The sequence below is a fragment of the Geospiza fortis genome, unplaced genomic scaffold (genome assembly GCF_000277835.1).
Source record: "Geospiza fortis unplaced genomic scaffold, GeoFor_1.0 scaffold835, whole genome shotgun sequence".
NCBI classification, from domain to species: Eukaryota; Metazoa; Chordata; class Aves; order Passeriformes; family Thraupidae; genus Geospiza; species Geospiza fortis.
Window position 1 is genome coordinate 3,983 of NW_005054803.1, and position 27,899 is coordinate 31,881.

Consider the following 27,899-nt stretch of genomic DNA (forward strand, 5'->3'; position numbering starts at 1 on the left):
ACAACACAGTGCCTTCTCATGCTTGAAAATAAAGGGTATGGGAAGAAGCTTATGTGGCCATGTACCCTACAAACCTCCAGGCTTGACCCAGGTGTAAGGTTCAATTGGACATACTACATTCACATCAGAAAACAGCACTAAAATCTGCAAACTTTTTTTTTAAGAGTAAGCTTTTGTATATTTAAAGCAAATTACACACTGACAATTAAGTGCCTCACTCATTACTTTAAAATGACAAAGCAAGCATTCACTCACAGCACTGACTCCCAATATGATAAGACAGAGCAGACAACATGGGTTTTTTTCTGTCCCCAGAGAAAAATGTGAGAATAGACAGTATAAGGTGGTGCAAAGACTGGATTTGCTTTGAAATTAAGTAAAACAGAATAAGACACAGTAAAAAATAAGCAGAAGTAAAATGCACAGTGAAGTTCAGTAATAAGTAAAATGCATACTTTTAGAAGTTCAGTAATATTTAGATGGCGTGCAATTTAGTTGATCATAAAAACACTGATGTTGTCCTTCATTAGATTTCAGAGTTGATTTTACATTTGGTTTGTTGGTTGCTCAAGGAATAATGTCATATAAACAAAACCTATATATGGTATTAATAATTTAGTCTATCACATGAAAAAAACCTTCATATTTATTGGAAGCTTATCTTACTGCAGTCTTAAAAGCTACTTCTGCAAGCAAACCATTTGAAGCACCCTTTGACAAGTTTCTTACCACTGCCTCGTTCTTTGGAGCAGACGGATTTTACATTGTGAGAAGGCTGCCTTGGATCCAAAAAGGAGACATGTGCCTGTGATCCTACTGCATACACTGACCACTCCGGACCATAAGCCAAACACACATTCTCCCTGCAGTATGGCAACTTTGTGGAAAGTAACTAGAAACAAAGGAAAGACAAATCAACACATTATGATAAGAGAAAAAAACACTAATAAAACAATTCTGTAAACTATGTTCAAGGGAGTTGCAGTGAAAAAACCCAAAATGCAGCTAAAAATAAGTTCATCACAACTATAGAAGTTTAAGAGAAAAGCAACCTGACTCAGAGAAAAAACAACCCCTGAAGATTAGATGCCTTATCTGAACAAAACTGAGATGATAAAGGCTGAACCATGTATTATGCAAAGAACAATGGACATTTTGGCATATTGTTTTACATCTTTCTAAGCTGGCATTTCTTCAGCAGGTATACAGAGACATGATCTCAGCTGAAAAAGCTTACTTCATACAGTAGTATAGATATTTGTGGGTTTGATCTATAATTACACTTAAATAGGTGCAACTTCCTTTATGAAGGCTACTAATTAAGTATCAATTATACTCTCTATGGAACAGCTCACTTCAGCTCACCCAGAACTGGCAGAAAGTTAAGAGCACTTCTCACCCTTAAAAATAAGGTGAGTGGGAAGTTTCTTTCCCCAAGTTCTAATTTTTAGGACATTGCATTTTACTTAAAGATTTATGTGTTTGTCATGGTTTAGGAATGGTATTCCCCAATTTAGTGTTCCCACTGAATCACCCCAGACCACACACTGCTTACACACTTCCCCCCCACCTCCCCCTGCAGTGGGCTGAAGAGGAGAATTGGAGGCAAAAAAAAGGTAAAGGTCATGGGATGTGATAAGAACAATTTACTAGAAACAGCAATGAAATAAGAAAATGAACAGTAACAACAACAATACTAAAAGCAGAGTGTACAAGACAGGTGAACAATTCACATGCGGTTGCTCACTACACGGAATCCAGCACCACCTGACCATACACCCCAGAAAAACCAAAAAAATGCCACCCTCCGCTGTCCCCTCTGCCCATGACATGAGGTGGTATTGAATAATCTCAGGGTCTGGACTGTGCCCCTCCCAACTGCTGCAAAAATTAACCCTGTCCTGGACAGAACCAGGACTTTATCCAACCCTTATTCTATACCATCTAAATCACACCCAGATCCTACATCTTATAGATATATACACACACACAAACATGGGTACCATTCCCTTAGTCAATGGCTGTCCATTCAAAATGTCTTCCAAGACAGGAGGGCTGGCGTGCTGTTGGCTGTTTGCTGCATCAGGAGCTCATGACTGGTGTATCTGGAGCAATCGATCCTCATTGTCCATGGTAGTTATGGCACACAGTGGCAGTGGCATTCAGCAACCAATATTAAACAATTCAACATTACAGGCTGTTCTCACCCAAAAATCAAATCCCCTTGAGGTACACATTGCATTCCCCCATCTCTTTGCATTACGTGCCAAATGCACCCAGGTCCTTGAGCAAAAACAATCCCACAGATGGATTTGCCTTTCCTTGAGGCAGGACTGATCCAAACTGTCTTCCCCAACACATTTCTCATATGCACCACAGGGACTTTATCCCCTTCTATGGTATATGCAGGTTTTGATAGGGCAGAGCCAGCTTGACTGGTAGAGCCTCTAGAGTTAACTAACCAGGTGGACTTCACTAAATGTGTATACCAATGTTTGAAAAGCCAACTTCTACCTGAGCAGCGATGTCTTGCCACAATTCAGCAGACCAGATGAGTTTCCCTTTATGCTTCCAATTGGTCTTTTTCCATTGGTCCAGCCACCCCCACAGAGTACTTTCTACCATCCACGAGTCAGTGTAGAGGTAGAGTGTTGGCCACTTCTCTCATTCAGTGATACCTAAAGCCAGCTGGACGACTTTCAGCTCTGCAACCTGACTTGATCCAACTTGTTGCTTGGTAGCTTCTGCAACTCGCCATGTAGGGCTCCATATGGCTGCTTTCCATGTTTGATGTATCCCTACAATACGGCAGAAAGCATCAGTAAAGACAGAACATTGCTTTTCATTTTCTGATATCTGATTATATGGTGGGGCCTCTTCAGCATGTCACCTTCTTCTCTGAAATTAGTCTGAAATTTTTGCCTTCAGGCGAGTTTGTAATGACTTTCAAGATTGCTGGATGATCGCGGTTTTCTATTTGAGTTCATTGTGTGATCAGAGCAATCTACTAGCTCCACATGGCATCAGTGGCATGATGTGCGGAAGGGACTTTTCCTTTGACCATCCAGCCCAGCACTGGCAGTCAGGGTGCCAGGAGGAGCTGTGCTTCAGTGCCAATCACTTCTGAAGCAGCTCAAACCCATTCATAAGCTGCCAGTATCTCTTTTTCAGTTGAGGTGTAATAGACCTTGGATCCTTTGTATCCCCCAGGGATCGTCCTCGAGTCTTTCTGGGTACTTTTTGCCAGAGGCTCCAGGAAGGATCATTCTCCCCAGCTGTGGTATAGAGCACATTTTTCACATCTTGTCCTGTCCTGACTGGCCCAAGGGCTACTGCATGAACACTCTCCTGGTTTAATTTGTTCAAAACCTTGTTCAGGACCCCACTTGAAATCATTCTTCTTCCAGGTCATGCAATAGAGAAGGTTTACAATCAATCTGGCTGTAATCTGGAATATGCATTCTCCAAAAACCCACAGTGCTAGGAAAGCTTGTGTTTCCTTTTTGCTGGTTGGTGAGGACATAGCTGCTATTTTGCTTATCATATCTATTGGAATCTGATATTGTCCATCTTGCCATTTTACTCCTAAAAGCTAAATTTCCTGGGCAAGTGTCTTGACCTTACTTTGCTTTATGGCAAAACGTGCTTTCATGAGAATCCAGATTATCTTCTCCCCTTTCTCAAAAACTTCCTCTGCTGTGTTGCCCCATATGATGATGTCATCAATGTATTGCAAGTGTTCTTGGAGTCTGACCCTTTTCCAATGCAGTTTGGATCAGTCCATGGCAAATAGTAGGGCTGTGCTTCCACCCCTGGGGTAGGTGGTTCCAGGTGTACTGGATGCCCCTTCAGGTAAAAGCAAACTGGGGCCTGCACTCTGCTGCTAAAGGAATGTAGAAAAAACACATTGGCAATATCGATGGCGGCACTACTTTGCTGCCTTGGATTCCAGTTCATACTGAAGTTCCAGCATGCCTGGCACAGAAGCACTCAGTGATGGTGTGACATCGTTCAGGCCATGATTATCCACTGTCAGTCTCCACTCTCCATTAGACTTATGTACTGGACACATGGGGCTATTAAAGGGTAAGTGGGTCTTGCTGACCACTCCCTGGTGCTCCAGTTCACGAATCATCTTGTGGATGAGGTTCACAGAATCCTGATTGGTGCAGTATTGTCGACAGTGCACTGTTGTGATAGTGATCAGTACCCTGTTCTTCTTTGACCCTCAGCAGTCCCATAGCAGAAGGATCCTCTGAGAGACCAAGTAAGGTATTCAGCTGCCTAATTTCCTCTGTCTTACAGCAGCTATCCCAAAAACCCAGCAACGTCCTTTTGGGTCCTTGAAATACCCTCTCCTGAGGTAATCTATGCCAAGGATACACAGGGCCGCTGGGCCAGTCACAATGGGGTGTTTTTGCCATTCATTCCCACCCAGGCTCAGTTCAGCTTCCAGTATAGTCAGGTGTTGGGATCCCCTGTCACCCCAGAAATAGAGATAGATTCTGACCCTACATATCTCAATGGCATCAGGGTACATTGTGCACCAGTGTAAATTAAAGCATTGTACTCTTGTGGGTCTGATGTGCCAGGCCATTAGATCCACATAGTCCAGTAGATCTGATTATCCCTTTCCTCCAACGGGCTGGAGGCAGGGCCCCTCTAGTTCTGGTCATGGTACTCATTGCTCACTTCTTATAAATATGATCAACCACAGGTCCCTTCAAGAGGTTTGGAAGTAACATCAGCACCTTCCCTTCTGTCTGAGGACCCGCCCACTGGAAACTGAAGCAGAATTTTCCTTGAAGAATTACCTGTGGTGGTTGTTCTTCCTCTCAACTCACATACCCATAGCTCCTAGGGTAGAGGTGGGTTTTCCATCCCACTTCTTCATGTCCTCTCTGTGGTCATGCAGGTAAAACCACAGGTTACCTACCTTGTGGTGTATTCCCTCTCTCTCTTGAGCAGGGGCGTGCTTGCTCTTAATAGCAGAGACTCTGGCCTGTACTGGCAGGGCACAGGACATTTTCTCTTTAAATTGCTGGAAGTCCTTGGACAGCTGAGATGCAGGCCCACAGGAAGAGAGGCTTTCCTCATATTGCCAGAGTTGGGCAACCAAATTATCCACTGTTTGTTCTTGTTCTGTCCATGACATCACTGCCAATGAGTTGGCGTATGACAATGGCATGCTCCCATATGAACTTGTGTCACATGGGTTGTGTGCCCTAAATGTCATCTGGATCTACAGGGGACTGCTTGTTATTTGAATCTCTATAGAGTACCTCCAGCACAGCTAATTCTCTCAGGTACTGGATACCTTGCTCCATGGTGTTCCACTTGTCTTGGTGCACTGATAGATCCTCTTTGAAAAGATATCTTTCCCTCACACTTGACAGGAGTCACCTCCAGAGGCTGAGGATTTCTGTCCTTTTTCCAATGCTGTTGTCAATGCCTGCATCCCTGGAAAGGGATCCCAGTTGCTTGGCTTCGCTATCCTCTAATTTCCAACTGTGGGTTGTGCTATCCCAGCATCAGAGCAGCCGGGTCACCAGGGGCTCACCCTACTGGTGGCTGAAATATTTTCATATATCGTGCAGCTCACCTGGGGATAGGGATTGGGTGATTATCTCTGTCCCTGCTTCTTCCTCCTGTTCTGAGGGCCCTACTTCCCCTTCATCCTTCACTATGCAAACTGATTTGGTCTTGCATTTCTTTTTCTGTATAGGTATGACTGCTACTGGCATGTGTTGTTCCTCTGGTTCAGCTGCAGTTTGAGTGGCCACAGTGGCAGTTGCTCTGCTTTTCTCCTCCTCCTCCCCCTGAAGGTGCTGTCTAGTGACAAGTGGTATCTGGTAAACAGTAGCCAGGGCCCAGCACATTGCATTACTTTGTGCCTCTCTGGAATCACCACAGCATTTTCCTTTCAGATATTCTGCCACTTTATCAGGGTCCTGTTCAGGGGTGAACTTCCAAACCATTGGAGAACAGAAGTCCTCCGAAACCATCCCATTTTCTCCCACATTCCATGCCACTCATGACTATCCACCCTCCGGGTAGATCTCTGAATGACCATACAAGAAGTCTCTTTCATAATTCTAAACATGTACTGAGTAGACATAGCAAGAAGAACATGCGCCTTCTTTAACATCCAAAGGAAATTAAAAATTCTCACAAGCTGTTGTAACAAACCTGAAGGAGGAAAAGGGTGTGAAAAGCTGGGGCAAATCATCCTCCCCTGTTCTCCCTACAGACAGTACAATTATTAATGAATTCCCAGAGGTAGCACCCAAGGCAAATACAGGAGAGCAGCACTCAAGACACATCCTAAATGACCCTCATTGCCCTTGATGTTATCATGTCATAAACTCATATCCCACAGTACAGCAATAAAGCAATCCTAATCCCTCTCCCTGCTCTGAAAAAGAGCACCATGAGGAGCACATGGGGGAACATATACAGGGTTAGGTACCATAATGTGAACAGACCAAGCAAAGTTGTGACCAGTGGCTCTGTACCTAATACAAATGCTTAGATCGAATTTGTTTCCAACCTGCTCTGGTCAGATATGTTGTTATCTCAATGCTTCATGCCTCACATTGGGTGCCAAATTGACTGTCATGGTTTAGGAATGGTATTTCCCAATTTAGTGTTCCCATTGAATCACCCCAGACCATGCACTACTCATTCACTTCCCCCTGCGGTGGGATGGGGAGGAGAATTTGAGGCAAAAAAAAGGTAAAGATCGCGGGTTGAGATAAGAACAATTTTCTAGAAACAGCAACAAAATAAAAAAAAAAAACCAAACAAGAACAATACTGATAGCAGTGTGTACAAGACAAGCGAATGATTCACACGTGATTGCTCACTCTGTAGAACCTGGCACCACCCAACCATACACCCCAGCAAAACTGGAAAAATGCCACCCCCTTCCATTCCCTCTACACTTGGTGTGAGGTGGTATTTAATAACCTCAGGGTCCAGGCTGTGCCCCTCCTGGCTGCTGCAAAAATTAACCCTGTCTTGGCCAGAACCAGGACAGTGTTTTACAAACACTGCTGATCTTTCATCAAGCATTTATAGGAAATAAAGAATAGTGAATAGCCTTCAATGCAAAACAATGTTTTAAGTTTTACACCAACAGAAAAGCACCTTTGATAGTGTGTGCTCTGCTTTCCAAAGATGAAAATACCCATCCAAGGACACAGCTCCCAGTTCCTATTATGAAAAAAAGAAAAAAAAAAAGAAAAAAAAAGAAAAAAAAAGTAAGAGTTAGTTTTTGTATTATAGATGTCCTTACAAACTCACACTCCAGGTTGCTTCTCTAGTATATTTTATTTAGATGACTTTTTTTTTCAAATACATATGGACAGTTTTAGTGATAGTAAAAGATTTTAAAATCACAGAAAATTTGGGGAGCTAGAAAGAAAGGCTTAGTAGGCCCTGGGAAATGTTAGGCCTTGTATTTGCTAGATCATGTGAAACTGCACCTCTGTAGTCAGTATATGATAAATGATATAATTGTTAGATGTGATTAGATATAATTATTGTTTAAAGAATCATGAGAAACTATGTTAGAGGTTTGAGAGGGATCACGAGAAATCCATGCTTGGATGAAATCAATGTATACAATAGAATAATGTAAGTTTAATAATTAATATGTACGTTATATAACGATAGAATATAAAACATGTTCGGTCTGACACCATGTCAGAGTCAGATTTGGGTCTGTGTACCCCTGACACCCAGAGCTCTTAATAAAAGCACCTGCATATAATCATTCCGTGATTATGTGTTCCTGAACGCTACCATTAGGACTACTCAACTGTCTTGCTTATCTTACTGACCTTGTTCTTATTGTTGAAAGCCAATGCTCGGACTTTGCAATTGTCAGGATTGGTGTTCTCCTTGGGGATATCCTTCAGAGCGCTGTGTGTTATGTGGGCATAGACAGGAACTTGAGAGAGATTATGCCTGGCATCAGTTTTGGACAACACATCCTCTGTAACTTCCCAGAGACCCATCGAACCATCCCGGGAACCTGAATAAGTAGTCCATAACAGCATTTCAAATATACATAATTATCCTTTTTAGAAAATGAACTGCAATAAACCATGAGGTCTTAAAAAAAGAAAGGATACTTTAGATTCATTTAATCTAACTGAACACACTGTTGATGCCTATGTATTAGGTATTATTAACAAAATCATGATTTTACTGAGGTGTTAAGTTCATAACATTGTGAACTTATTGTCAACTGGTTTGTCTACATGGTTTCCAATCAGCTAGATCACCTCATCTGTTTTCAAACTGATTGAGATGCATCAAAAAAACATGATCCTGTACAACAATCACCATTAGAGATTCACATGTGGAATAAACTCAGAGGCAATTGAATAGCCTATGTGTTCAGCCTGAGCCTGGCTTACTGAGGCTGAGATTGACAGTCTGTTAAACCAATACAAAAACCTACAAGAAAACTCAGTGGGGTTTATACCAATTCTAGACAGTTTGATTTCTGACAGCATGTTTATGGATCTGTACACATACATTAGTGAACTGAACAGAAACATATATTTAAAACCACAATTTGCATCAATTTAAATAAAATCTACTGTTAATTCAACTCATTCAACCTCTTGTTTAAAGAATGTAACACAGGAACTGAGGCCAAACAAGCAAGAATTCATTTTATTTTTCGACTGAATTTGAACATAATGATACAAAATATGAATCAGTGAGACCAACAATACTGGATGAAGAAAGTTAAATGTCTTTGGTTCAAAGATCAATACGGATTTAATCCAAGGTCCTATACCCATCCCTTCTGGTGTTTAGGCAACTCACTTCCATTTAAGTCAGCTCTGATAGATTTGACATGTACCTCCATTTCTTCCCTACACAATGTCACTTAATGGGTTTTTTTAATGCAGATATTTGGGTTAGAGAATTGCAAGGATCAACTCAAGGGTTAGCTTTTGGTTTTTTTATATTACTGAATCATCAGTTGAAGCATTTGATTTTTATATGAGACTGTTAAGATTTTCTGTCACCTGCAGTTTGACACCTCCTTGAATGGAATACAAAACCCTCTCAGCACAGAAAGACAGTAAACTAATACATTAATTCAATGGCATATTGCTGCCTTTACTCAAGGTAAGTAATACTTTATGAAGTTACACTGATTATCCAACTACACTGACTAAAAAGTCAGTAATTGACCTTTTCTATTAGAACCTTCTGTATTAGTTCCCACAATATGTGTGCCTATATATACACACACACACACACACACACGCACACACACACACACACACACACACAACTTTGCTGATAGCTTGATAAAACAAACTGAGTTTTCATTAATCAGTTTTCCATAGGATTTCAGGAAACTAGTACTGTTCAGCTGTATCTTGAAATTATTCTAGTGTAGAATCCTTCCCTTGAACGTACTGTGTTAAGACACCCTCTCATGTCAACACCTACTGTAAAGACAACAGTATTCCCTCCAATACTAGAAAAAAAAAAAGTACAATCTAGATCAGGGCTCAACAAATTAAAAAAAAATTAAAAAAGCTAAGTGCTGTACTAAGACCAAGAATGGTTTAAATAGGCAAAGTAGCTCCAAATGGTTTCAAATCCCTTCTAAAGGTGCTTCCCTAAGACCTATCAAGTGCTGTACATCAGTATAAAATTCTGGGGGAAAAAAAATTAAAAATTAACATTACCAGAAACAGCCATAGTATCACTTATCCATGCAATTGAAAATATCCAGTCCTTATGTCCATCCTAAAAGAAAAAAAAAAAGAAAAAAAAAGACAGATTTTCTGTTCCATTATATTCTACAGTGGTCTCAAGGCAGACAAAAAAATATCAAAGTGAAGAATACTTAAGTGCAAACTCAGAAAGAGAAGACCTATGCTAAAAACATATAAATAATATTCCACTATCCAGCTGTAGCAGTTTAAGTACCTAACAGCAATTTTAACTTTTATTGATTTTGACATGTATAATTAATAGAGAGCAATTAGGCAATAGAAAAACAGATCTCCGACCAAGGAAAAATTAATCTCAATTCTAAGGACTTGGATTTTTTCCATTTTGAAAGCAGTGTTCTTTACTTCTATAAAGTAGCTGCTTATTTTTATTTCTTCAAATGCACATCCCTAAAAAGAAACAAAAAAATTATGTTTGAAATATATGACCTACTGATTAAATTTTCAAGAATCTTTTACTCAGAAGGTGAGAAGCCTGTGTATAAAAAAAGACCATAAGGGTCTAGTTCTGTTTGAAAAACTGCAGTCACAGTGGCACATGAATAACAAGTCATGCAAATCTTCAGATTCAAGCCTTTCTGCAGCTGGTTATCTCCTACTGCAGAAACTCTGACCTGAGCTCTGCTGTTGTAGTTAACGTCTATGCGAAGTCCTGAATCAAAAAGGAAAAATAAGAGTGCTTACAGGACACTACTATACCCATTTCAACCGTTTTCTTTTTAAGATTGGCTGTTTTAAAAAGGTCTCATGATGTTTCAAAAATAAAACCAGTACCAAAGTCTATCAAAGTGCCACAAGCCACTGGGTTAGAACTACTCCTCAAAGCCAAGTTCCACCTGTGAAATAATACATATATAAGCTGCACTGGAGAAGAGAAAGCCTTGAATCAACTTTACAACTTCTCAAATGAGCTTTTTCACTAAAGCTAAGTTTCAGAGATCATCATCACCCCAATTAGACTTTGACAGTGAAGATTTTATTACATTTTCAGTGCTTAAAAGTAATCTGAAGTAGACCTGAATGAGGATAAGAAAGAAATCTTAGAACCCTGAGAATACTCTCATATATTTATGTACTCATTCCTTTTTAATTCACTCTCCACTACAAAACTCCCAAATTTTACACTTGCTTTGACCTTACGCACTTCAAAGTAGTAATTCTTAGGACAGAATAAAATTTTCCCAAATACTCCCACTTACATCTCCCACACACACAGGATCAAGTGTAGGCAGACGATAAATTGCAAGACTGTTGGGGTTGTCTCCACCTGTGGCTAGAAAGGTCCTTGAGGGGTTGAGCTCAATGGCATGAATACCACATCCCTGCTGGTTCACCATGGCAGGTTCACGATCTTTCAGAATAGGAATCTTGGTAATTTGACCAGTCTGGACATCTATTACAAATAACTGGAGGAAAAAAGCAGATACAAGTCATTATCACTGTCGTGGGTTTACAGATAAGAAAACCAAGGTGGTCAAATATCCTTCCTATTTTGAACTAACATTCTTTAAATGTATAATCCACAAATGTTGCAAATATGGTTGAAAAATGTATACATTCCTTCTTAAAACAACTAAATTAAATAACTGTGGGTTTTACTTTAATCATCCATCCTTGTTTTGGCTAGGATAACGTTAACTTCCTTCTTAGTAGCTGGTATAGTCCTGTATTTTGGATTTAGTATGAGAATAAAGTTGATAACACACTGATGTTTAGTTGCTGCTTGATAGTGCTTACTTTAAATCAAGGACTTCTCAGTTTTCCATTCTGTATAAGCGAGCAGGTGCACAAGAGGCTGTGAGGGAACATAGCCAGGACAGTTAACCCAAACTGGCCAAAGGGATATTACATATCATAGAACATTATGCTCCATATATAAAGCAGGGGGTTGGGATTGGCTGGGAGCTGCCAATCACTGTTGGGGGATGGGCTGGTGTGAGAGTCTGTCCGAAATATCCCTCATCTGCCTCACGATCGTCATTGGGGGACCACTGAAGAAAAGACCCCCCCTGTCTAGCCCTGTAGGAGAAAGTCACATGTCAAGCAGGGCCCCGAGACCTGAGAGCATTGCTAAGTTATTGTTTTCACAGGTGTATTTACTGTATGCTACACTGAGCTCAACAAGAAGAAAGAAGGACATTCTGACCTTTTTGCAACAATAGCTCTGGGATTTTTCCCCACCTCTCGGCCTGGCCAGACTTCTCCTGAGTTCTGGGTGGTCCCCTGCAGAAGACCCCTCTCACTCATTTGCAACCACTATGACAGACAAACTGAGATGTAAGAAGCCTCTTCATCAAAGAAAAACTGAGACATGAAACCCCTATGTGAGAGGGCCCCCTCTCACACTTTCCAAGGACTGGGACTGAAACCTCCAACCCAGGGGGCTGTGTCGGGGGAGGCAAGCTGACCAAAGCCAGATGGATGTTGCAGGTGCAGGCAGTGGATCAAGAAGACAACAGCTCTCACCCACTGCTGAGAACATAGACTGTGTGTACCCCTTTTCCAAACACCATTCTTTCCCCTGAAGGTACAATTACGTTTGGTAGCTATTTACCCTTTTCTTTTTCCTCCCTCTTTTCCCTTATTTTTCCCTTTTTCCCCAATTCCTCCCCAACGCATTTTGGCTGTGGTTATTTCAATAAAGGTGCATTTGTTTTGATTATCACTGCAAACCCCCCTTGTACCGTGTCGGTTCTTTTTGCACCCTGAGATCACGAACCATCACGAAACCCATCCGTGAGGATGGCTCGTGACAGCTGGGCATGGGTCAGTGGGTGGTAAGCAAATGTATTGTATGTCACTTCTGTTTCTTGGATTTTATTTCTTTTTTTCCTATTATAACAATAATATTTTACTTTATTTCAATTACTAAACTGTTCTTATTTTAGCCCACAGGTTTTACATTTTTTCCAATTTTCCTCCCCATCCATCCAGGGAAGGGGAGGGGAAGTGAGTGAACAGTTGTGTGGTACTTAGCTGCCACCAGTTGGAGTTAAACCACAACAGTCCATTTTGGCACCCAAAATGGGGCTCAAAGCATTGAGACAATGACAGATCTGACCAGAGCATGTTAAAACAAATTTCTTATAAGCATTCATTATATTAGTTTAATAGTCATGGGTCACAATGTTGATTTATTTACTCTCACAGTTGTTGCACTTTTTCTCAGAGTTGTGTTGTGTGACACTTTACTTGCAGTATGTCTTCCCTGTGGTGATGTTTATCATCCTTGAGGCCTGGACCAAGGTTATAATTTTGTTGTACTTCGTAATACTGGCCTATGTTATGATAGAACCACTGGTCATGAAACTAACCTGGTATGTGTCCTCACTATTGCCATCCTATCTGTACCTCAGGAGCCATCTACTGGGAACTATTAACAGTTACATCTTCTGCCTTTTCTCCTCGAATACATCTTCCAACATCCATCCATCCATCCTGCCTTCCTGCTTTCCTTCTCCTCCAGGATGATTACAGTAGTATTTGAGAATGTGTAAGATTTTAAATATCCTTTCAATACACTTGCAACCAACCTGGCCCTTTTGCTAGGAGCCAGCATGTTGCTGCATATAGTTCAGGTCTTCTTTCAGATTAAACAACTATTTAAGAACATCACCCAGAGATTTGCCCTGAGGCTGAATAGTTCTGAGTGATGGGGTATGCAGGATAGTATGGGCAAGTGCCTAGGACAGTGAGCACCTCCAATGTTTTTGAACCTCACCCCTGAACAAGTGCATAATCGGGAAGATGTGTGTTAATGTCGTTATAAACAATTCTATGGGTGAAGGTGTGGGTGCTAACGTCTTTGAAATGGGTCTTTATGTCTCTACTGACTTAGGGCAGCAGGTTTCTTACAGGGCCCAGACAGCTTGGCTCCTGAAACAGACAAGTGGGGTCTGCACAAGGCTGAACTTCTGAACTTTGGGGTAAAACACTAGGTTCAAGGGGGAATATGAGGTAGGCAGTTCAGGAAGGCTGTACCTTCCTAGTACCTCCGCCAGCGGGGAAAGGAAGAGAGGGCAACATGCAGCTGGTAGTTTATAATAAAAGGAGGCTGTGTCCACCAAAATCCCGAGAGAGAAAACCCTGCAGGCATGTGGCCCAGCGGACTCTCTCCCTTTATTTGAATAAAGTTGCAGGACTCCTCTGTCTCCTTTATGGACACTAGCTTTTCATAGTGTGAGAAACGACTGCTCACTTTTTAAAATTTTAAAGGTTTATAAAACCTTAACAAAAAATACAACAAAAAGACGAAATAAGGAAAAATTACAGCTCTGGGAGCCCCTGTGACTATCAGCCACATGCTCGCCTACAAAATGGATGCTCTGCCATTTATACTGCTACCCCCTCCTAATGTCTTGTCAGTCGACTCCTTCCTTGCCATCTAGTGGTGGAGATCACTTTCTTACATCTTGATTGGAGGTCAGGTATTACTATAGTAACAAGCCAACCCTCCCCAAATGCCCCAACTACCAAGGCCATCCCGTGATAACAATGCGGGGGTGGGGGGGGGAATGACATATTAAAGTAACATAACTATACATCTACAAACCTTCTTTTAACATACATATAATGTTCACCCCTTAACTGTGAGAGCCAACCATCTCATTACTCATCTATAACAAATGCGTGATTTTCTGTACACAGTCTTTGTGAAAAATGCTTTTTTATGATTGGCTTTTTGCAAATATTAAAATTAATATTATATGTGTTATGTTAAAAAGTTATACTGTATTAATCTGTGGAAGGGGCTAACAGCGGGCCTGTTAGCTAAAGGAGCGAGAAGAAGCTGAGAAGCGAGAAGAAGCTGAGAAGCAAGAAGAAGCTGATAAGGAGCTCTCTCTCCAAGGCTGTAACCAAGGAGACCAAGAGAAGTGAGGAACTGAATAAAGATGAGAACTTTGCAGCTGGACAAAGTATTTTTAGAAAGTTAGTTGAAGTCCCTGTAACTTTTCACCAATAGTGTTATGTTGATTTATTGTAGCCAATAGTTAGGGTGGAAGAAGCATAAACAATTGGAAAGTGTATAAAAGGTCAGCCATGTTCAATAATAAAGAGTCGCCATCTGAGACTGCTTGTGGTCTCTGCTTTGTGTCATGACCGCCTCAACAACGACATTAATCCTTTTCAGTAGTGTGTTAAATATAGTTTTAGGCTATAACATAATGTTAAAATAGAAACTATGCTATGCAATATACTTTTTTAACTAGTTCAAGAAAGGGATGAAATAATCCAGAAATTCTTCACACAGAGATAACAGCAAAAAGACACTAAAATCCCAAAGAGAATTATTGCCTCCTTATCGTAAAGTACTAGTCTCCTTCTACCTCCTTCCAGACACTGAGGGGCCAACAAGATGAAGGGGGGGAAAGTTGACAATAACCAGAGAAATCCCTAGTTTGAAAGGAATGTATGTATCTTGTATGAGATATATGAATATGCAACAGGCTATTGCTTTTAAGAGTTAATGCTTTGTTAGCAAGCTATGCTTTCAAGAGGAAAGCATCCGAATGTTCATAATTCTTTGCTTTTATTGTCCTTTATTGTCCTAACTCTGATTGTCCAAATTCTTATTGCTCTAATTTGTATTACTATTTTTATAACCATTTTATTACTATTAAACTTTTAAAATTTTAAAACAAGTGATTGGCGTTTTTCACAGTCTTGTTTAAAGCGGTGATCCTATGGAAAGTCTGGTCCTCCTGTGGAAGTTCGGGTCCTCCTCTGGATCTGTCCAGTGGTGGTGGTGGTGTCCCAAGCCCCTAGACCTTGAGATTATATGTGGTCAGGTTCAGGTGGTACCTCCCCCAGGGTGGGGAGTTTCACAATGGATTGATGTAGTCCGATGAGTCATCGGATATTTTTGGAGTCCCTGATGGTCATTCCAGCTGCCTATTCTGCTGTTTCTCAGGAAACCCCCTCTCCTCATAGGGTCCTCCTTTGAGATGGGAAAAAAATTCCCTGAAGAACCCAAACCCACGACACCAGCTCTGGGAATACAAAGACAATCTCTCCCTCTCTCATGTCAGCTGTGGAAAAACTGTCCTGAGAATTCCACCAACTCAAAGAGGATATGCCCTACTCTACACCTGTAGGGACCAGCATCTCAACTATTACCATTAAGCATCCTCTTACTCAAAAGAGAGGATATAGAAGGTACACACCATGGGATACCCTGTGGTTTTGCCTGTGGGACCACAGAGAGGGCATGAGGAAGTAGAATGGAAAACCTACCTCAATCCTAGAGGCACAGGTAGAGGAATTGCAGGGAAAAACAATCACAAAAGAGGGTTCTTGCAGGAAAGCTGCTGCTTCAAGCTACAGTGGGCAGTTTCTCAGGCAGAATGGAAGGACTGATCTTACTCCCGATCCTACAGAAGAAAATTCTAATCCATTTCTACAAGAAGTAAGTAGAGAATCCTATGATCAGAACTAGAGGGGCCCTGCCTCCAGCCAGGTGGAAGAGAAGGAAAACTGGGTTTACTGGACTTGTAGATCCGATGGCCTGGTACATCAGACCCACAGGAGTACAAGGCTCTAGTACATACCAGTGCACAGTGTATCCTAATGAAATCAAGCTATAGAGGGGCAGAACCCATTTGCATTTCTGGAGTGACAGAGGGATCATAACATCTGACTGTATTGGAGGCTGAAATCATCCTGACTGGGAATGAATGGCAAAAGCAGCCCACTGTGACCAGCCCAGCGGCTCTCTGCATCCTTAGCATAGATTACCTCAGGAGAGGGTATTTCAAGGCTCTAAAAGGGTACCAGTGGGCTTTTGGTATAGCTGCTCCGGAGACAGAGGAAAGTTATCAGCTGTCTACCCTGCCCAGTCTCTCAGAGAACTTTTTAGTTGTGGGGTTACTGAAGGTTGAAGAACAGCAGGTGCAGATCGCTACCACAACAGTGAACTAGCAGTAATATTGCAATAACTGACACCCTGATTCCAACCCATAAGCTGATTTCTTAACTGGAGAGCCAAGGAGTGATCAGCAGGACCCACTCACCCTTTATTAGCCCCATTTAGCCAGTGCAAAAGTCTAATGGAGAATGGAGACTGACAGTGGATATTCATGGCCTGAACAATGTCACACAATCACTGAGTGCTGCCATGCTGGACATGCTGGAACTTCAGTAAGAGCTGGAGTCAAAGGCAGCCAAGTGGTGTCTCAACTGATATCACCAGTGGGTTTTTCTCAATCCCTCTGGCAGCAGAATGCAGGCCACGGTTTGCTTCCAGTACACCTGGAACCAACTGCCCAGGGGTGGAAACAGCAATACCATCTGCCATGGACTGATCCAGACTGCACTGGAAAAGGATGAAGCTCCAGAACTCCTGTAATACATTGATGAAGTCATTGTGCGGGGAAATACAGTAGAAGTTTTTGAGACAGGTAAGAAAATAATCCAAATCCTTCTGAAAGCCTATTCTGCTATAAAACAAAGTAAGGTCAAGGGACCTGCCCAAGAGATACAGGTTTTAAGAATAAAATAGCAATATGGGCATTGCCAGATACCAGTAGGTGTGCTCAACAAAATAACAGTAATGTCTCCACCAACTCACAAGAAAGAAACACAATCTTTCTTAGGCATTGCGGGATTTTGGAGAATGTATATTCCAAATTATAATAAGATTTCCCTATCAAGGGACCAGGAAAAAGAATTATTTCCAATGGGGCCCTGAGCAACAAAAAGCCTTTGAGCAAATCAAACAGGAGACAGTTCATGCTGTAGTCCCTCAGGACAGTCAGAACAGGGAAAGATGTAAAAAAATGTGCTCTACACCACAGCTGGGGAGAATGATCCTTCCTGGAGCCATTGGCAGAAAGCACTGGGGAGACTCAAGGTTGACCCCTGGGATTTTAGAGCTGGGGATGCAGAGGATCTGAAGACCACTGTGTTGGTTTTGCTTGGCCTGGTTTTTGGTAGCGGGAGGGCCATAGAGGTGGCTTCTGTGAAAAGCTGCTGGAAGCTTCCATTATGTCCAGCAGAGCAAATCCCTGATGGCTCTGAAGATGGATGAGCCGCTGGCCAAAGCTGGGCCAATTAGAGAGGTTGGTAATGCCTCTGTGATAACATATTTAAGAAGAAAACCAAAACAAAGTGGGCACAATAGTTTTTTCTTCTAGTCAGAGAAGAGGTGGAGGTGAGAACATGTGAGAGAAAACAGCATGGAGACTCCAAGGTCAGCGAAGAAGGAGGGGGAGGAGGTGCTCCAGGCAGCGGAGCTGAGATTCCTCTGCAGGCCGTGGTGAAGACCATGGTGAAGCAGGCTGTCCCCCTGCAGCCCATGGGTCCACAGGGGATGCAGAGATCCACCCACAGTCCATGGGGGAGGTGCCCATGCTGGAGCGGTTAGATGCCTGGAGGAGGCTGTGATCCAGTGGAAGACCCGGTGGAGAGAGGGAGCCCCTGCTTCCAAGCTGGAGCAGCCTGTCCTTGGAGGACTAAACCCCGTGGAAGAGTGCCCCACGTCGCAGCAGTTTTGGGAAGACTGTCTGCCCATGGGGGGAAATTTATATTGCAGCAGGTGCGGTATGGCTGCTACTCGTGATAGTGGATCCACGCTGAAGAAGGTTGTCGCCCTGTTCTTCTAAGTTCTTCTAAGCCTTCTGATGTTTACATTCTTGTAATTAACTTTCTCACGCAATTTTCTGTAAATAATGATTGTTTTACATTCTTTTCTGGAGGAGGAGGAATTTGATGGACTTGGTTTGTCCAGTGTCATTGGAGAGGTTGCACTTTCATCCTCCAATCCACTGTCACTTTTGAAAGTCTATAAATGTTGGAGTCAGAAAATAAACTTCTGTAATATATGTTATGAAATAATTCATGCTTCAAGTGAGAATGTATTTTATAAGATTGTAAAATCCAAACGAGTCTCTGACCACAAGCAGCCCAGAGACAGATATCTACTTCGGAATGTTGAAATTCCTGAAGGCAGCAGAACAATACCCCCATTTACCCATGAATAGACGTGGCCAGCGTGATGATCGTGTCCTCTGGAGTAATCAAGAGACACCCAAGAGTGATCATCGCTCGACTGATACCATCGATGGAGATAAAAGAAGTTGCCCGGAAAGATACATCTGAATACGCGACTTCCCCTGACACGATCAATGCCTGCCACTACTCAGGAAACAGCAATTGTCCAGCCCTGCACAGTGAAAGAAACTCTCATGCATATGCAGGATTACAAAAGAAATCGGGGCACCTCTGCCTCAGGCATAAAAAACTGTATAAAATAGCCTCGTTGGATACGGCATTTGTGAACAGAGGGAGATCTGGTGCGATAGAGGTCGTACCTATGCTCACCCAGTGCTGATCCCAGGCTCGACGCTGTCTCTTTGTCTGTGGGTTTTTGAGGACCGTATTTTGGTCGCGGAAAACAAAATCTTTCACAATTTGATAATTTGGCTTTTCGATTGATCATTTATAACACTTTTTTTTACCTTGGAGGTTCCAGCGTGCGTGTCGTTTTATTTCATGTCCTATAGCGACAGAAGGTCACGGAGAACTGTCTCCGGTTGGAGGGACCCCATGGCCTTACAGAGGAAGGACTCCTCTCCCAGAGCAGTGGAAGAAAATCTTCAAGTGACGAACTGACCAAAACCCCCATGCCCTGTCTCCCTGCACTGTTGGTGGGAAGGAGGGAGGGGCTGGAGGGAAAAGGTGTTTTAAGGGCTTATTTCACTTCGCATTATCTTCCTCTGATTTTGTTAGTAATAAATTCACTTTGCAAGTTTAAGTTGAGCCTGTTTTTCCCTTGAATTGTTTTCTCCGTGTCCTTATCTCAATTCATGAACCCTTCATTAAATTTTCTCTCCTCTGCCCGAGCGAGCGGCTTTCATGGGTGCCTGTGTCAAACCACGACAGGCCCCCATACAATTACTCTGCTGATGCCGTTTGGGTTTTACCCTTTTTCTTTTATATGTTCTCTGTATTCTTCACACATATATTTGTAGCTTTGTAGCCTACTGTATTAGTGACTTGTTTTCCCAGTACTTTTCCATGGCCTTTCCCTAGGCAGAAAGACAAAACAAATTCCAGAGCTCCAAGCCCCAGGGGGTACAAGGCCCCAGTGCTATCTTGGTTCTTCCTGGGAACCAAGGCCAAGAACAACTCTCAGAGATACATTTTCATGAACAAAGTACAGCTAGTGCTGAGGGGGGAACTCCAGAGAAGAGGCTTAACCTGGGGGGAAATTGAATCACCGCTTGTCCTCCTAATTGGTGCTTTTTATCAATTATGCTAATTTCCTAAAATGTATAGATATGTACTCACCCCTGGGAGGGGCGGGCTTTTGTGGACATCTTTCCATAACTGCCTCTGAAGGCCTTCAAATAAAGATCCCCTTTTATATTTCCCCCTTACTAAAATTATCTCGAGTTTCATTTCCAGGTTGGGAAAAAGGCAACACTGCAGCTGTCCCCTTTTCAAACTGCTTACAATCAAGTTAGAAACTGCCCTGCTTCATTAACTAAGGAACTTCATTAATCAGTTTGCCAAAAGTAAAGACTGTGGCAAGGAATCAAGTATCTATCAACCAGAGTGTGAACTGGAAAATCCATCCTTAATTTATATACAATACTGTGATCAGAACAGTTTGCCAGGCTCTTTCATCAAGTATAATTCCATTTTATGACCTGCCTTTTGGAGACAACAGTTTGGGGGAGGGGAGAAACAGGAACCAACAAAATTACCAATTAATTAAATATAAGTGCCTTTCCCATGCATCTTTAACTGAAAGCATTGACTTTATACAGCAAAATTAAACCCTAGGCCTACTAAATGTCATTTCAAGGCAGCACTTAGACTCTTGTGTCCTCTGTTGCTGCCCCTGCATACAGAACAGCAGATGAACAGGCAGCCCTATCTTTTAGTTGATCATACAAATCAACCAAACAAAGGGTGTCACCTTGAGCTACAGCATATTTTATTATGCAAGCAGGATGGACATAGATTTACAAAACATAAAGAACACGCATGAAAAAGACTGCCTAGTCCTCACACAGGAAGTACTTGACATGCTCTGTGTCCCAGCTCTCACATACAGCTCTCAGAAATCACAGGCACATTCTTGTCATTCATATTACCATTTGAAAGAAACCCAAGATAAACACATTGCCCTGCTAAAAATTGAGTCACTAAGAGAAAATCAACTGTGATGAAGTTTCACAATTGGCTTAAGCCAATCTTGGAGAATCCACTTGCCTCTTTGTCCTGGGTTGACTATATGATGCTTTTATCCCCAAATCGTCTCATTTGTTTATGCTGAATAATAATAAGTTTTGCACCTTTAAGACTTGTTGCAGAGAGTGAAAGGGGGGAGAGAAGAATCGCACAGTTTTTTTTCCCTCAGACATTGCACGTACTCCCCCGCTTTCCTGCTCCAGGACTGTGTTGTCTGCGGACGGACAGACGGCAGGACAGAGAGCTCTCCTTTTGCTTTTAGTTAGTTTTAGCTGGCTGAGGCAAAGAAGAGTCCCTGGACTGTGGTTTTTCTTTTCCTTTTCTTTGGACCTCTTGGAACCTGCTCTGGACTGAACACCCAGGGGAGCACTGGCAGCTCACAACCGTGGCCACCGGGCCGGGCCGGGCCTGGCCTGCGACAATTCCAGCACCAGAAGGACTGATAAGAGACTGAGTGAGCTGGGCTGCAACCCGGGGGGTTTTCTCAGTTGGTCATCTCTTTTAGAGCGGCAAGGGGTTTTATTGTTTTAATATTGTTAGGTTCTATTGTTTAATAAACAGCTTTTTTCCACTTTTCTCCAAGGAGGTATTTTCTCCCGGACTGGTTGGGGGGGAGGGGCCGATTGAATTTATCTTCCTACTAGAGCCCCTCTGGGGACTCTCTCTCCCAAAATTTTGCTCTAAACCAAGACACTCTTCATCCACCCAAACAGTTTCATGACCCCTATGACAGCAACTAGTCCTCAGGTAGCTACAAGATCAGCTGCATATCTGTCTCAGTAAAACTAACCCTACAAGAAAGCCCATCTGCACAAAGCAGGAAGCTGATCCAGCTGATTCCCCAGACACACACACATCGGTGCCAGCAAGAACTAGCATGTGGGGACATCCTATTCTGCAAAAGTACAACTTCAGACAAAAATTTCACCCTCAGCCAAGCTGGAAAATGATGTTATTGTTTTCCTTCAGATTTGCTTTTTGCTAACAACAGAAGCAAGACAATGCTTACAGTGTCATTATATCAATACCCCCACTGGTCACACTGAGTAGCACTGTTTGATTTTTCCTAGTCTTTACTTTTATTTAGATTATAAATGTAATATATGGTAGGGATAATTCATGCTATTAATGTATAAAATATTGTGAAATCCAAACCATGTCTTTTGACCACCTTGGCCGGGAGTAGCTATCTTATTCAGATTCAACTAGTTCCCGGACACATGTTAAGATAACAATCGACGCCTTAACGTAAGAATAGAGGCTCCCAGGGGAAGAATAGCCGATTGCATCTATCAAGATAGTCAGCGGGGGCGCCACCCTGATACATCTGAATACATGGCTTCCAGGAGCCTATTGTCACTGACTACACACCTGGACCTGGTTTTTGTCCAGCTCTGCACATGGAAAGAAACAGCAATGCATGTGAAGAGATACAAAGGAAATTTGGTCATCTTTGCCTCGGGCAAAATAAACTGTATTAAACCTCACTGCAAGAAGCAGTATTCATGAACGGGGGAGACTCTGACACTCCAGGAGGTCAGATCCAGGTTCACCCGGTGTCGATCCCGGGCTCGACACTGTATCTTTGGCTGTGGTGGTTTCGAAGACCAAACTTCGGTCTCGCAGACAAATTAATAAATCTTTGCTAAATTTTTGATAATTTTGGCTCACGATTTGATAATTTATAACAATAAACACCTTTTTTCTACGTTAACAAAATGCTTGGCTTCTGTTCTGCAGCAATACATATTTACTGATAAAATGCCAAGCCCAAAAGAAACATGGACTCTTTAAACACTAAGATATCAAACATATGCCTGCTTTCTGGTGGAAATCAGAATGTGCACTGATCTTAGCACAAAACCTACTCACAGGTTGTGCTGTACAGGCAATGCAAGTGGGTAATGGCCTCACATGTCCTACTTGAAATAGTGCAGAGAAACAATTCATGATATAAAGAAACATCTGAGAAGTGAGCAGTGGTAAAAGAAGCCAGTGAATTTGATACCAAGAAGGTTAATTCAATTTCTACTGTAACTGTGAGCTTTTAGTAGAAAGACACTGTGACTGCGAACTTTTAGCAGAGAAGACACTGTCTGTGGATCTTTAGCAGAGAAGCAAGGCATGCAGAAATTGTTCTCCAAGCAAGGACGTTAGAAGATAAAGAGGAGACATCTGGTTTAAAAATGCAGCTACAGCCAAAACAAGGACTGAGTTTGGGAACTTGGGGAACATTAGAAGGATTTTTGTGGTAATGGGCAAATTATAATATGCATGTAGTGACTGTATATTAGCAACACGTTTGTAGAAATCAGGGGGGCATGTTAGGAAGGAGTGATCCTCCATGCCCTTCCAGGCACATGAATAAATGATGCCCTCTCTAACACAAAAAGCTGGTGTTAAGGAATTGTCGTGGGTTTACAGGAAATAGGTTTTCTGGGAATGGAGTGGCCAGAGGCCAATAGGTGTTCAGATTCTGAAATTGGCACCTGTTTTGACCAGTGAGGTATTTGGATACGCCTCTGAGAACACAGGGGTTAAAAGCAGAGCTTTCCCTTGGGACTTCCTCTTTGGGTTCCGGCTGGGGAACTGGACAGATCTCTCCCCCCATCCAGCTCTGCCGGCTGGGCGGGGGAGGGGAAGGCCTTCAGGTGAGCCGAGTTTCGGACAGAGAGGGGGTTGAAGGCCCCTCAAGATGGAAGGGTGGTGGGGGCACCAGGAGGCATTGGGAAGCTCTCTCAGGAGAGACAGAGAGAGAAGCCAGCGCTGGGTGCTGTGGCCTTGAGGCCTTGGAATTGGCAGCATGCCCGGCTTATGGAGAATGGGGGAGAGCACGGAGAAGCCTGGCCGCTTGTAAGAGGTTTTTTTAACCCCTGTTTGGACAATGAAAATTTTGCAGAGCATTGGCCTCTTCTGGAGCAGGAAATAGGCAAGTGTGTTGTGATGCAGGGTTGTGAGAGAACCCTAGATGGCAAGAGATAAGGAGTGGCTTGATGCTGGACGCTTCTTGTCAGCCATGGACAGAACCACGCTTCCTTGTGACACAGAGGCTGCATCCAGGGGGAGGCGATGGCTCAGGACTGAGAGGGTTCAGTGTTGGAGACCCCCCGGCCCCAGGGGGTAGAGAAGTAAGCATCCTTAAAAGGGGAACCCTAGAAGCAGGTCTGGTCCATGCGCAGTGGTGAGAGCACTGGGCATGGAAGGAAGAGGTCACGATGGCAGATTGTACTCCGGGCGGTGCCACGAATGACATGGAAACACACGAGGTTTCAACGATGTTTCCAGGGGAAGCCTATGGCACAAGGAAGACTCCTCTCCTCTTGATGAACTGGGGATTGATTGTCTGAAGGGTGGTGATGGACTGAGAGTTGGGAATTTGGGGGAGAGATGTATTGTATTGGGAGAATTTGGTGGGGGGAGGAGGAAATGTTTTTTTTGCAAGGTTTTCATTTTCCTTGTGTGTGTTTCTTTTTATATGTAGTTGTAGTGTAGTTAATAAAGTTTTCTTTCCTTTATTCCTAAGGTAGAAGCCTGCTTTGCTTATTTCCTGGTCACATCTCACAGCAAACACCAGGGAAAGTGTATTTTGATGGGGCACTGGCATTGTGCCAGTGTCAAACCATGACACTCCTTCTGGTTTTCAGACATTTGGTAACAAATTGACTGACTGAACTACATTTCTGGAGACAAGACCACACAATCAGACAATCCATCTTGATGTGAATCTCTGAAGCACTATCTAATGGGCACACACTTTGATATAATTGAATTTGTTCAGTGCCAAAATCACATTTGTCAGTTTTTGTGTCTTGCCCTCCACATTTAATTTCAGGAGGTTGGGAGACAGCACATGTTGACAGATGACAAAGGATGGAGAAGTGAGAGACTTTGCTTGCTAAAGGGCATCTCTACCACCCACACTATACTTGGCACAGAAACTACCAGATTATGAAGACAGACATGGGTATCACATGCAGTTCACAGAAAACCAAATACTCTTGAGACCGAGGCAATGAACACATATGGAAACTGAAGGCAGAGAGATTCTATTTCAGACTTAATTCCTGTCAAAAGACTGTTTTGTTTATACAGCTAGGCCTTGCTTCTTAAGAGCTACTGCATGAAAGCCTCCTGCTATGTAACTATGAATAATAACAGAACATCTGAAATGAAAAAACCAAACAAACAAAACCAAAAAACACTGTCCCTTGCAGGTCAGATCATTGAGTGTAGCTTTCACAAAAAAAAAAACAAAACAACCAAAAAAACCAAAACTTGAGGCAAAGAAATAATCACACCTAGTGATATACTTTGAGATTTTAGAACTGCTTGATCTATACATTCTCTACAATGCTCAATTCATTTTTGTGGCACTAACGAACCTGCAAAGAACAGGTTTGGGATTTTGCACTAATTCAAATAGAATTTCATATATGACATTGAAACCTCAGCCAATGAAGTTGGGCCACTAACTCCAGCAGAGAGAGCATTACCTAAGAAGTATGATCTCCTCCATTTATTAATCACATACTACATTATTTTAATCTTTTCCTATAAAGGGATGCTTTGGAAATATGAAATCTGAAACATGACAGAGTGTGGCCACAGCTCTCTTCACAGAGAGCAGCAGGCACAACTTTCCTAGGATTTTTCCTGGGGAAGGCTGTAAGAAAGCTCAGAGAAAAACAATTCTTATCTTAATCTCTGCACCTGTTGTTGTGCACATGTGGAATGTGTTATGGAGATTGTTTACCAAAAGGTAGTTTCTTAATCGGACTCTGGTGATAGTGGTTTTGATTGATTAACCAATTAGGTCAAAGCTGTGTTGTGACTGTAAGGGTCACGGGTTTCTCTTTAGTATAGTGGTAGTATAGTATTAGCATAGTATGTAGTATAGTATAGTATAGCTTAATAAAGCATTTGTTCCGCCTTCTGCAATCACGGAGTCAAGGCTCTTTATTCCCCATGTTGAGGATGCCCTGCCACAATAACAGAGTCCGAACAGATTTCAAATTTTGCTAAAGCATGTAAAGATACATAAGCAAGGGAAGTTATTTAAACACTAAAAACAGATTTAGAGTGGGAAAAAAATTACAAACTGGAAAAGCAAAAGAATAATCCTGAAGATCTAAATTAATTTTTTTTCAGTTTGGAACATTGCTAGCTACTTTGAAGAATATCTGGAGTTTAACCATAGTTTTTAGTTTTGTAGCAGCTTTTTGAAGTCACAGAATCATTAGGGATGGAAGGAACTTCTGGAGATCATCCAGTCCAACCCCCTGCTAAGGCACAGCCACCCAGAGCAGGTGACACAGGAACATGTCCAGGTGGGTCTTGAATGTCTCCAGAGGGGGAGACTTTGTGACCTCCCTGGGCAGCCTGTTCCAGTGCTCTGTTACCCTCAACGTAAAGAAGTTCTTCCTCATGTTGAGGTAAAACTTCTTGTGTTGTAGTTTATGGCCATTGCTCCTCATCCTGTTACTGGGCATCACTGAAAAGTCTGGCACCATCCTCTTGGCACCTGCCTTTGAGATATTTATATGCATTAATTGAGATCCCCTCTCAGTCTTCTCTTCTCTAGACTAAACAGGCCCAGCTCCCACAGTCTCTCCTCATAAGAGAGATGCTCCAGACCCAAGTCAGCAGCACAGAACCATACATAAAACCAAATGGTAAAAGACTGAGCACAATAAAAATAGAGTCTTACTAGCAAGTTTTGCCAGGCATGTTAGCTACCATTTAGCAAAGCTAACATCATTCATTAACTTTACATTTGCAGGGCAGGAAGAAAGATCAAACCCTACTGTTGCTTGCCATGCTGCAAATAGATGTAAATCGCTCTATGTGGATTACAGATGCTGCATGAGATACAGGCCTCATGTTCAGGTTTCAGGCCATATGCATAGTGCCATGTTTTCAGATGAGAATGGGTGATCGTTAAGCATTACCTTTATTCAAAATTAATTGTGCACAAATTGGAATCCACACCTAATTATTTCCTAATATATTCCTTGGCTATCTACATACTTCAATTATGGTAAGTGTAATTTGGGGGTAGAATAATTAACAGCAAGAAGCAAAAGATAGGTGGCACTTACTGTGTTGCATTTTGTCCCACACACCACTTGCCGATGGTTCAGCCACTGGGAGGCAAATACTTTATTAAGGATTCCAAGGTGAAATTCTCTCTCCTTCAAGAGGCTGGGAAGCTGCTGGGCTGCATATCCATGCAACAAGCGGTGATAGCTGGACTCATTCTGCATCCTGACCTCTCTACCTTTCAGGTAGTACACCACAGACCTTTTCACCCGGTGGAGTCTTTTCCTTTTGTGAATTGGGTGATCCCACCCGTACTGTGGAAAAGAAGCATTAAACTTAGATAAAGCGACTAGAACAAACTTAAGACACAAGCCATCTAAATTCAAATATATTCTCAGCAAAATACTGAAGCCTTCCAAACTACCCATATAATACCATACACGAAGATTAACTCATAAATTGTGATAAAGCCTTCAGCAACATAAAATTAGGCATAAATATTTGCTAAAGAAGTAACACTGCCATAATACTGAAAACAATCCACCCCGGCTCGGCACCGTTGGGACACCAAAAGCTTATAGAAACAAGAGGAAGCCAAGAAGCACTTTAAACGGAAAAGCCCCGACAGCCTCCTGGCGTGAGCTCGGCAGGTTTGGAGGTGACACCGCGGGGGCCATCTGATACTGACCGCGCCGTTCATCGGCCTCCTCCGTCCCGGCCTGGGGTGGCCTCGCAGTAACGCTCAGCTCTGGGGCGGCGGGAACTCGGCGGTTACGGGCCGAACAGAGAGCTCCTGGAGCTACCGGAGCCACCGGGGCAGGGAGCAGAGACGGGGGGAAGCTGCCCGCTGTATCGCACCGACAGCCACGGTGGCCGGGACTACTCCTTCCC

The 27,899-nt window shown here is 42.6% G+C and overlaps 1 protein-coding gene across 1 annotated transcript; it reads right to left on the reverse strand.

The window, feature by feature from the left end:
* On the reverse strand, window positions 1–27,325 carry LOC102035768 (DDB1- and CUL4-associated factor 12-like). The gene is made up of 6 exons (XM_005431186.2): window positions 27,068–27,325; window positions 10,973–11,179; window positions 9,726–9,786; window positions 7,845–8,038; window positions 7,150–7,215; window positions 1–892 (listed from the first exon to the last, which is right to left on the reverse strand). Exons 1-6 carry the CDS (start codon window positions 27,230–27,232, stop codon window positions 674–676), a joined length of 912 nt encoding a protein of 303 aa, XP_005431243.1. The 5' UTR covers window positions 27,233–27,325; the 3' UTR covers window positions 1–673.
* Window positions 27,326–27,899: the final 574 nt, after the last annotated feature.

Excerpts from the sequence above, each read along its gene's own strand:
- LOC102035768 (XM_005431186.2), bottom strand. The coding sequence starts at position 27,232 with ATGCAGAATGAGTCCAGCTATCACCGCTTGTTGCATGGATATGCAGCC. Across the intron at positions 9,787-10,972 it reads ATCCTGTGTGTGTGGGAGAT|GATGGACATAAGGACTGGAT; the intron begins GTAAGTGGGAGT and ends TTTTTCTTTTAG. Across the intron at positions 7,216-7,844 it reads CTTTCAACAATAAGAACAAG|GAACTGGGAGCTGTGTCCTT; the intron begins GTCAGTAAGATA and ends TTTTCATAATAG.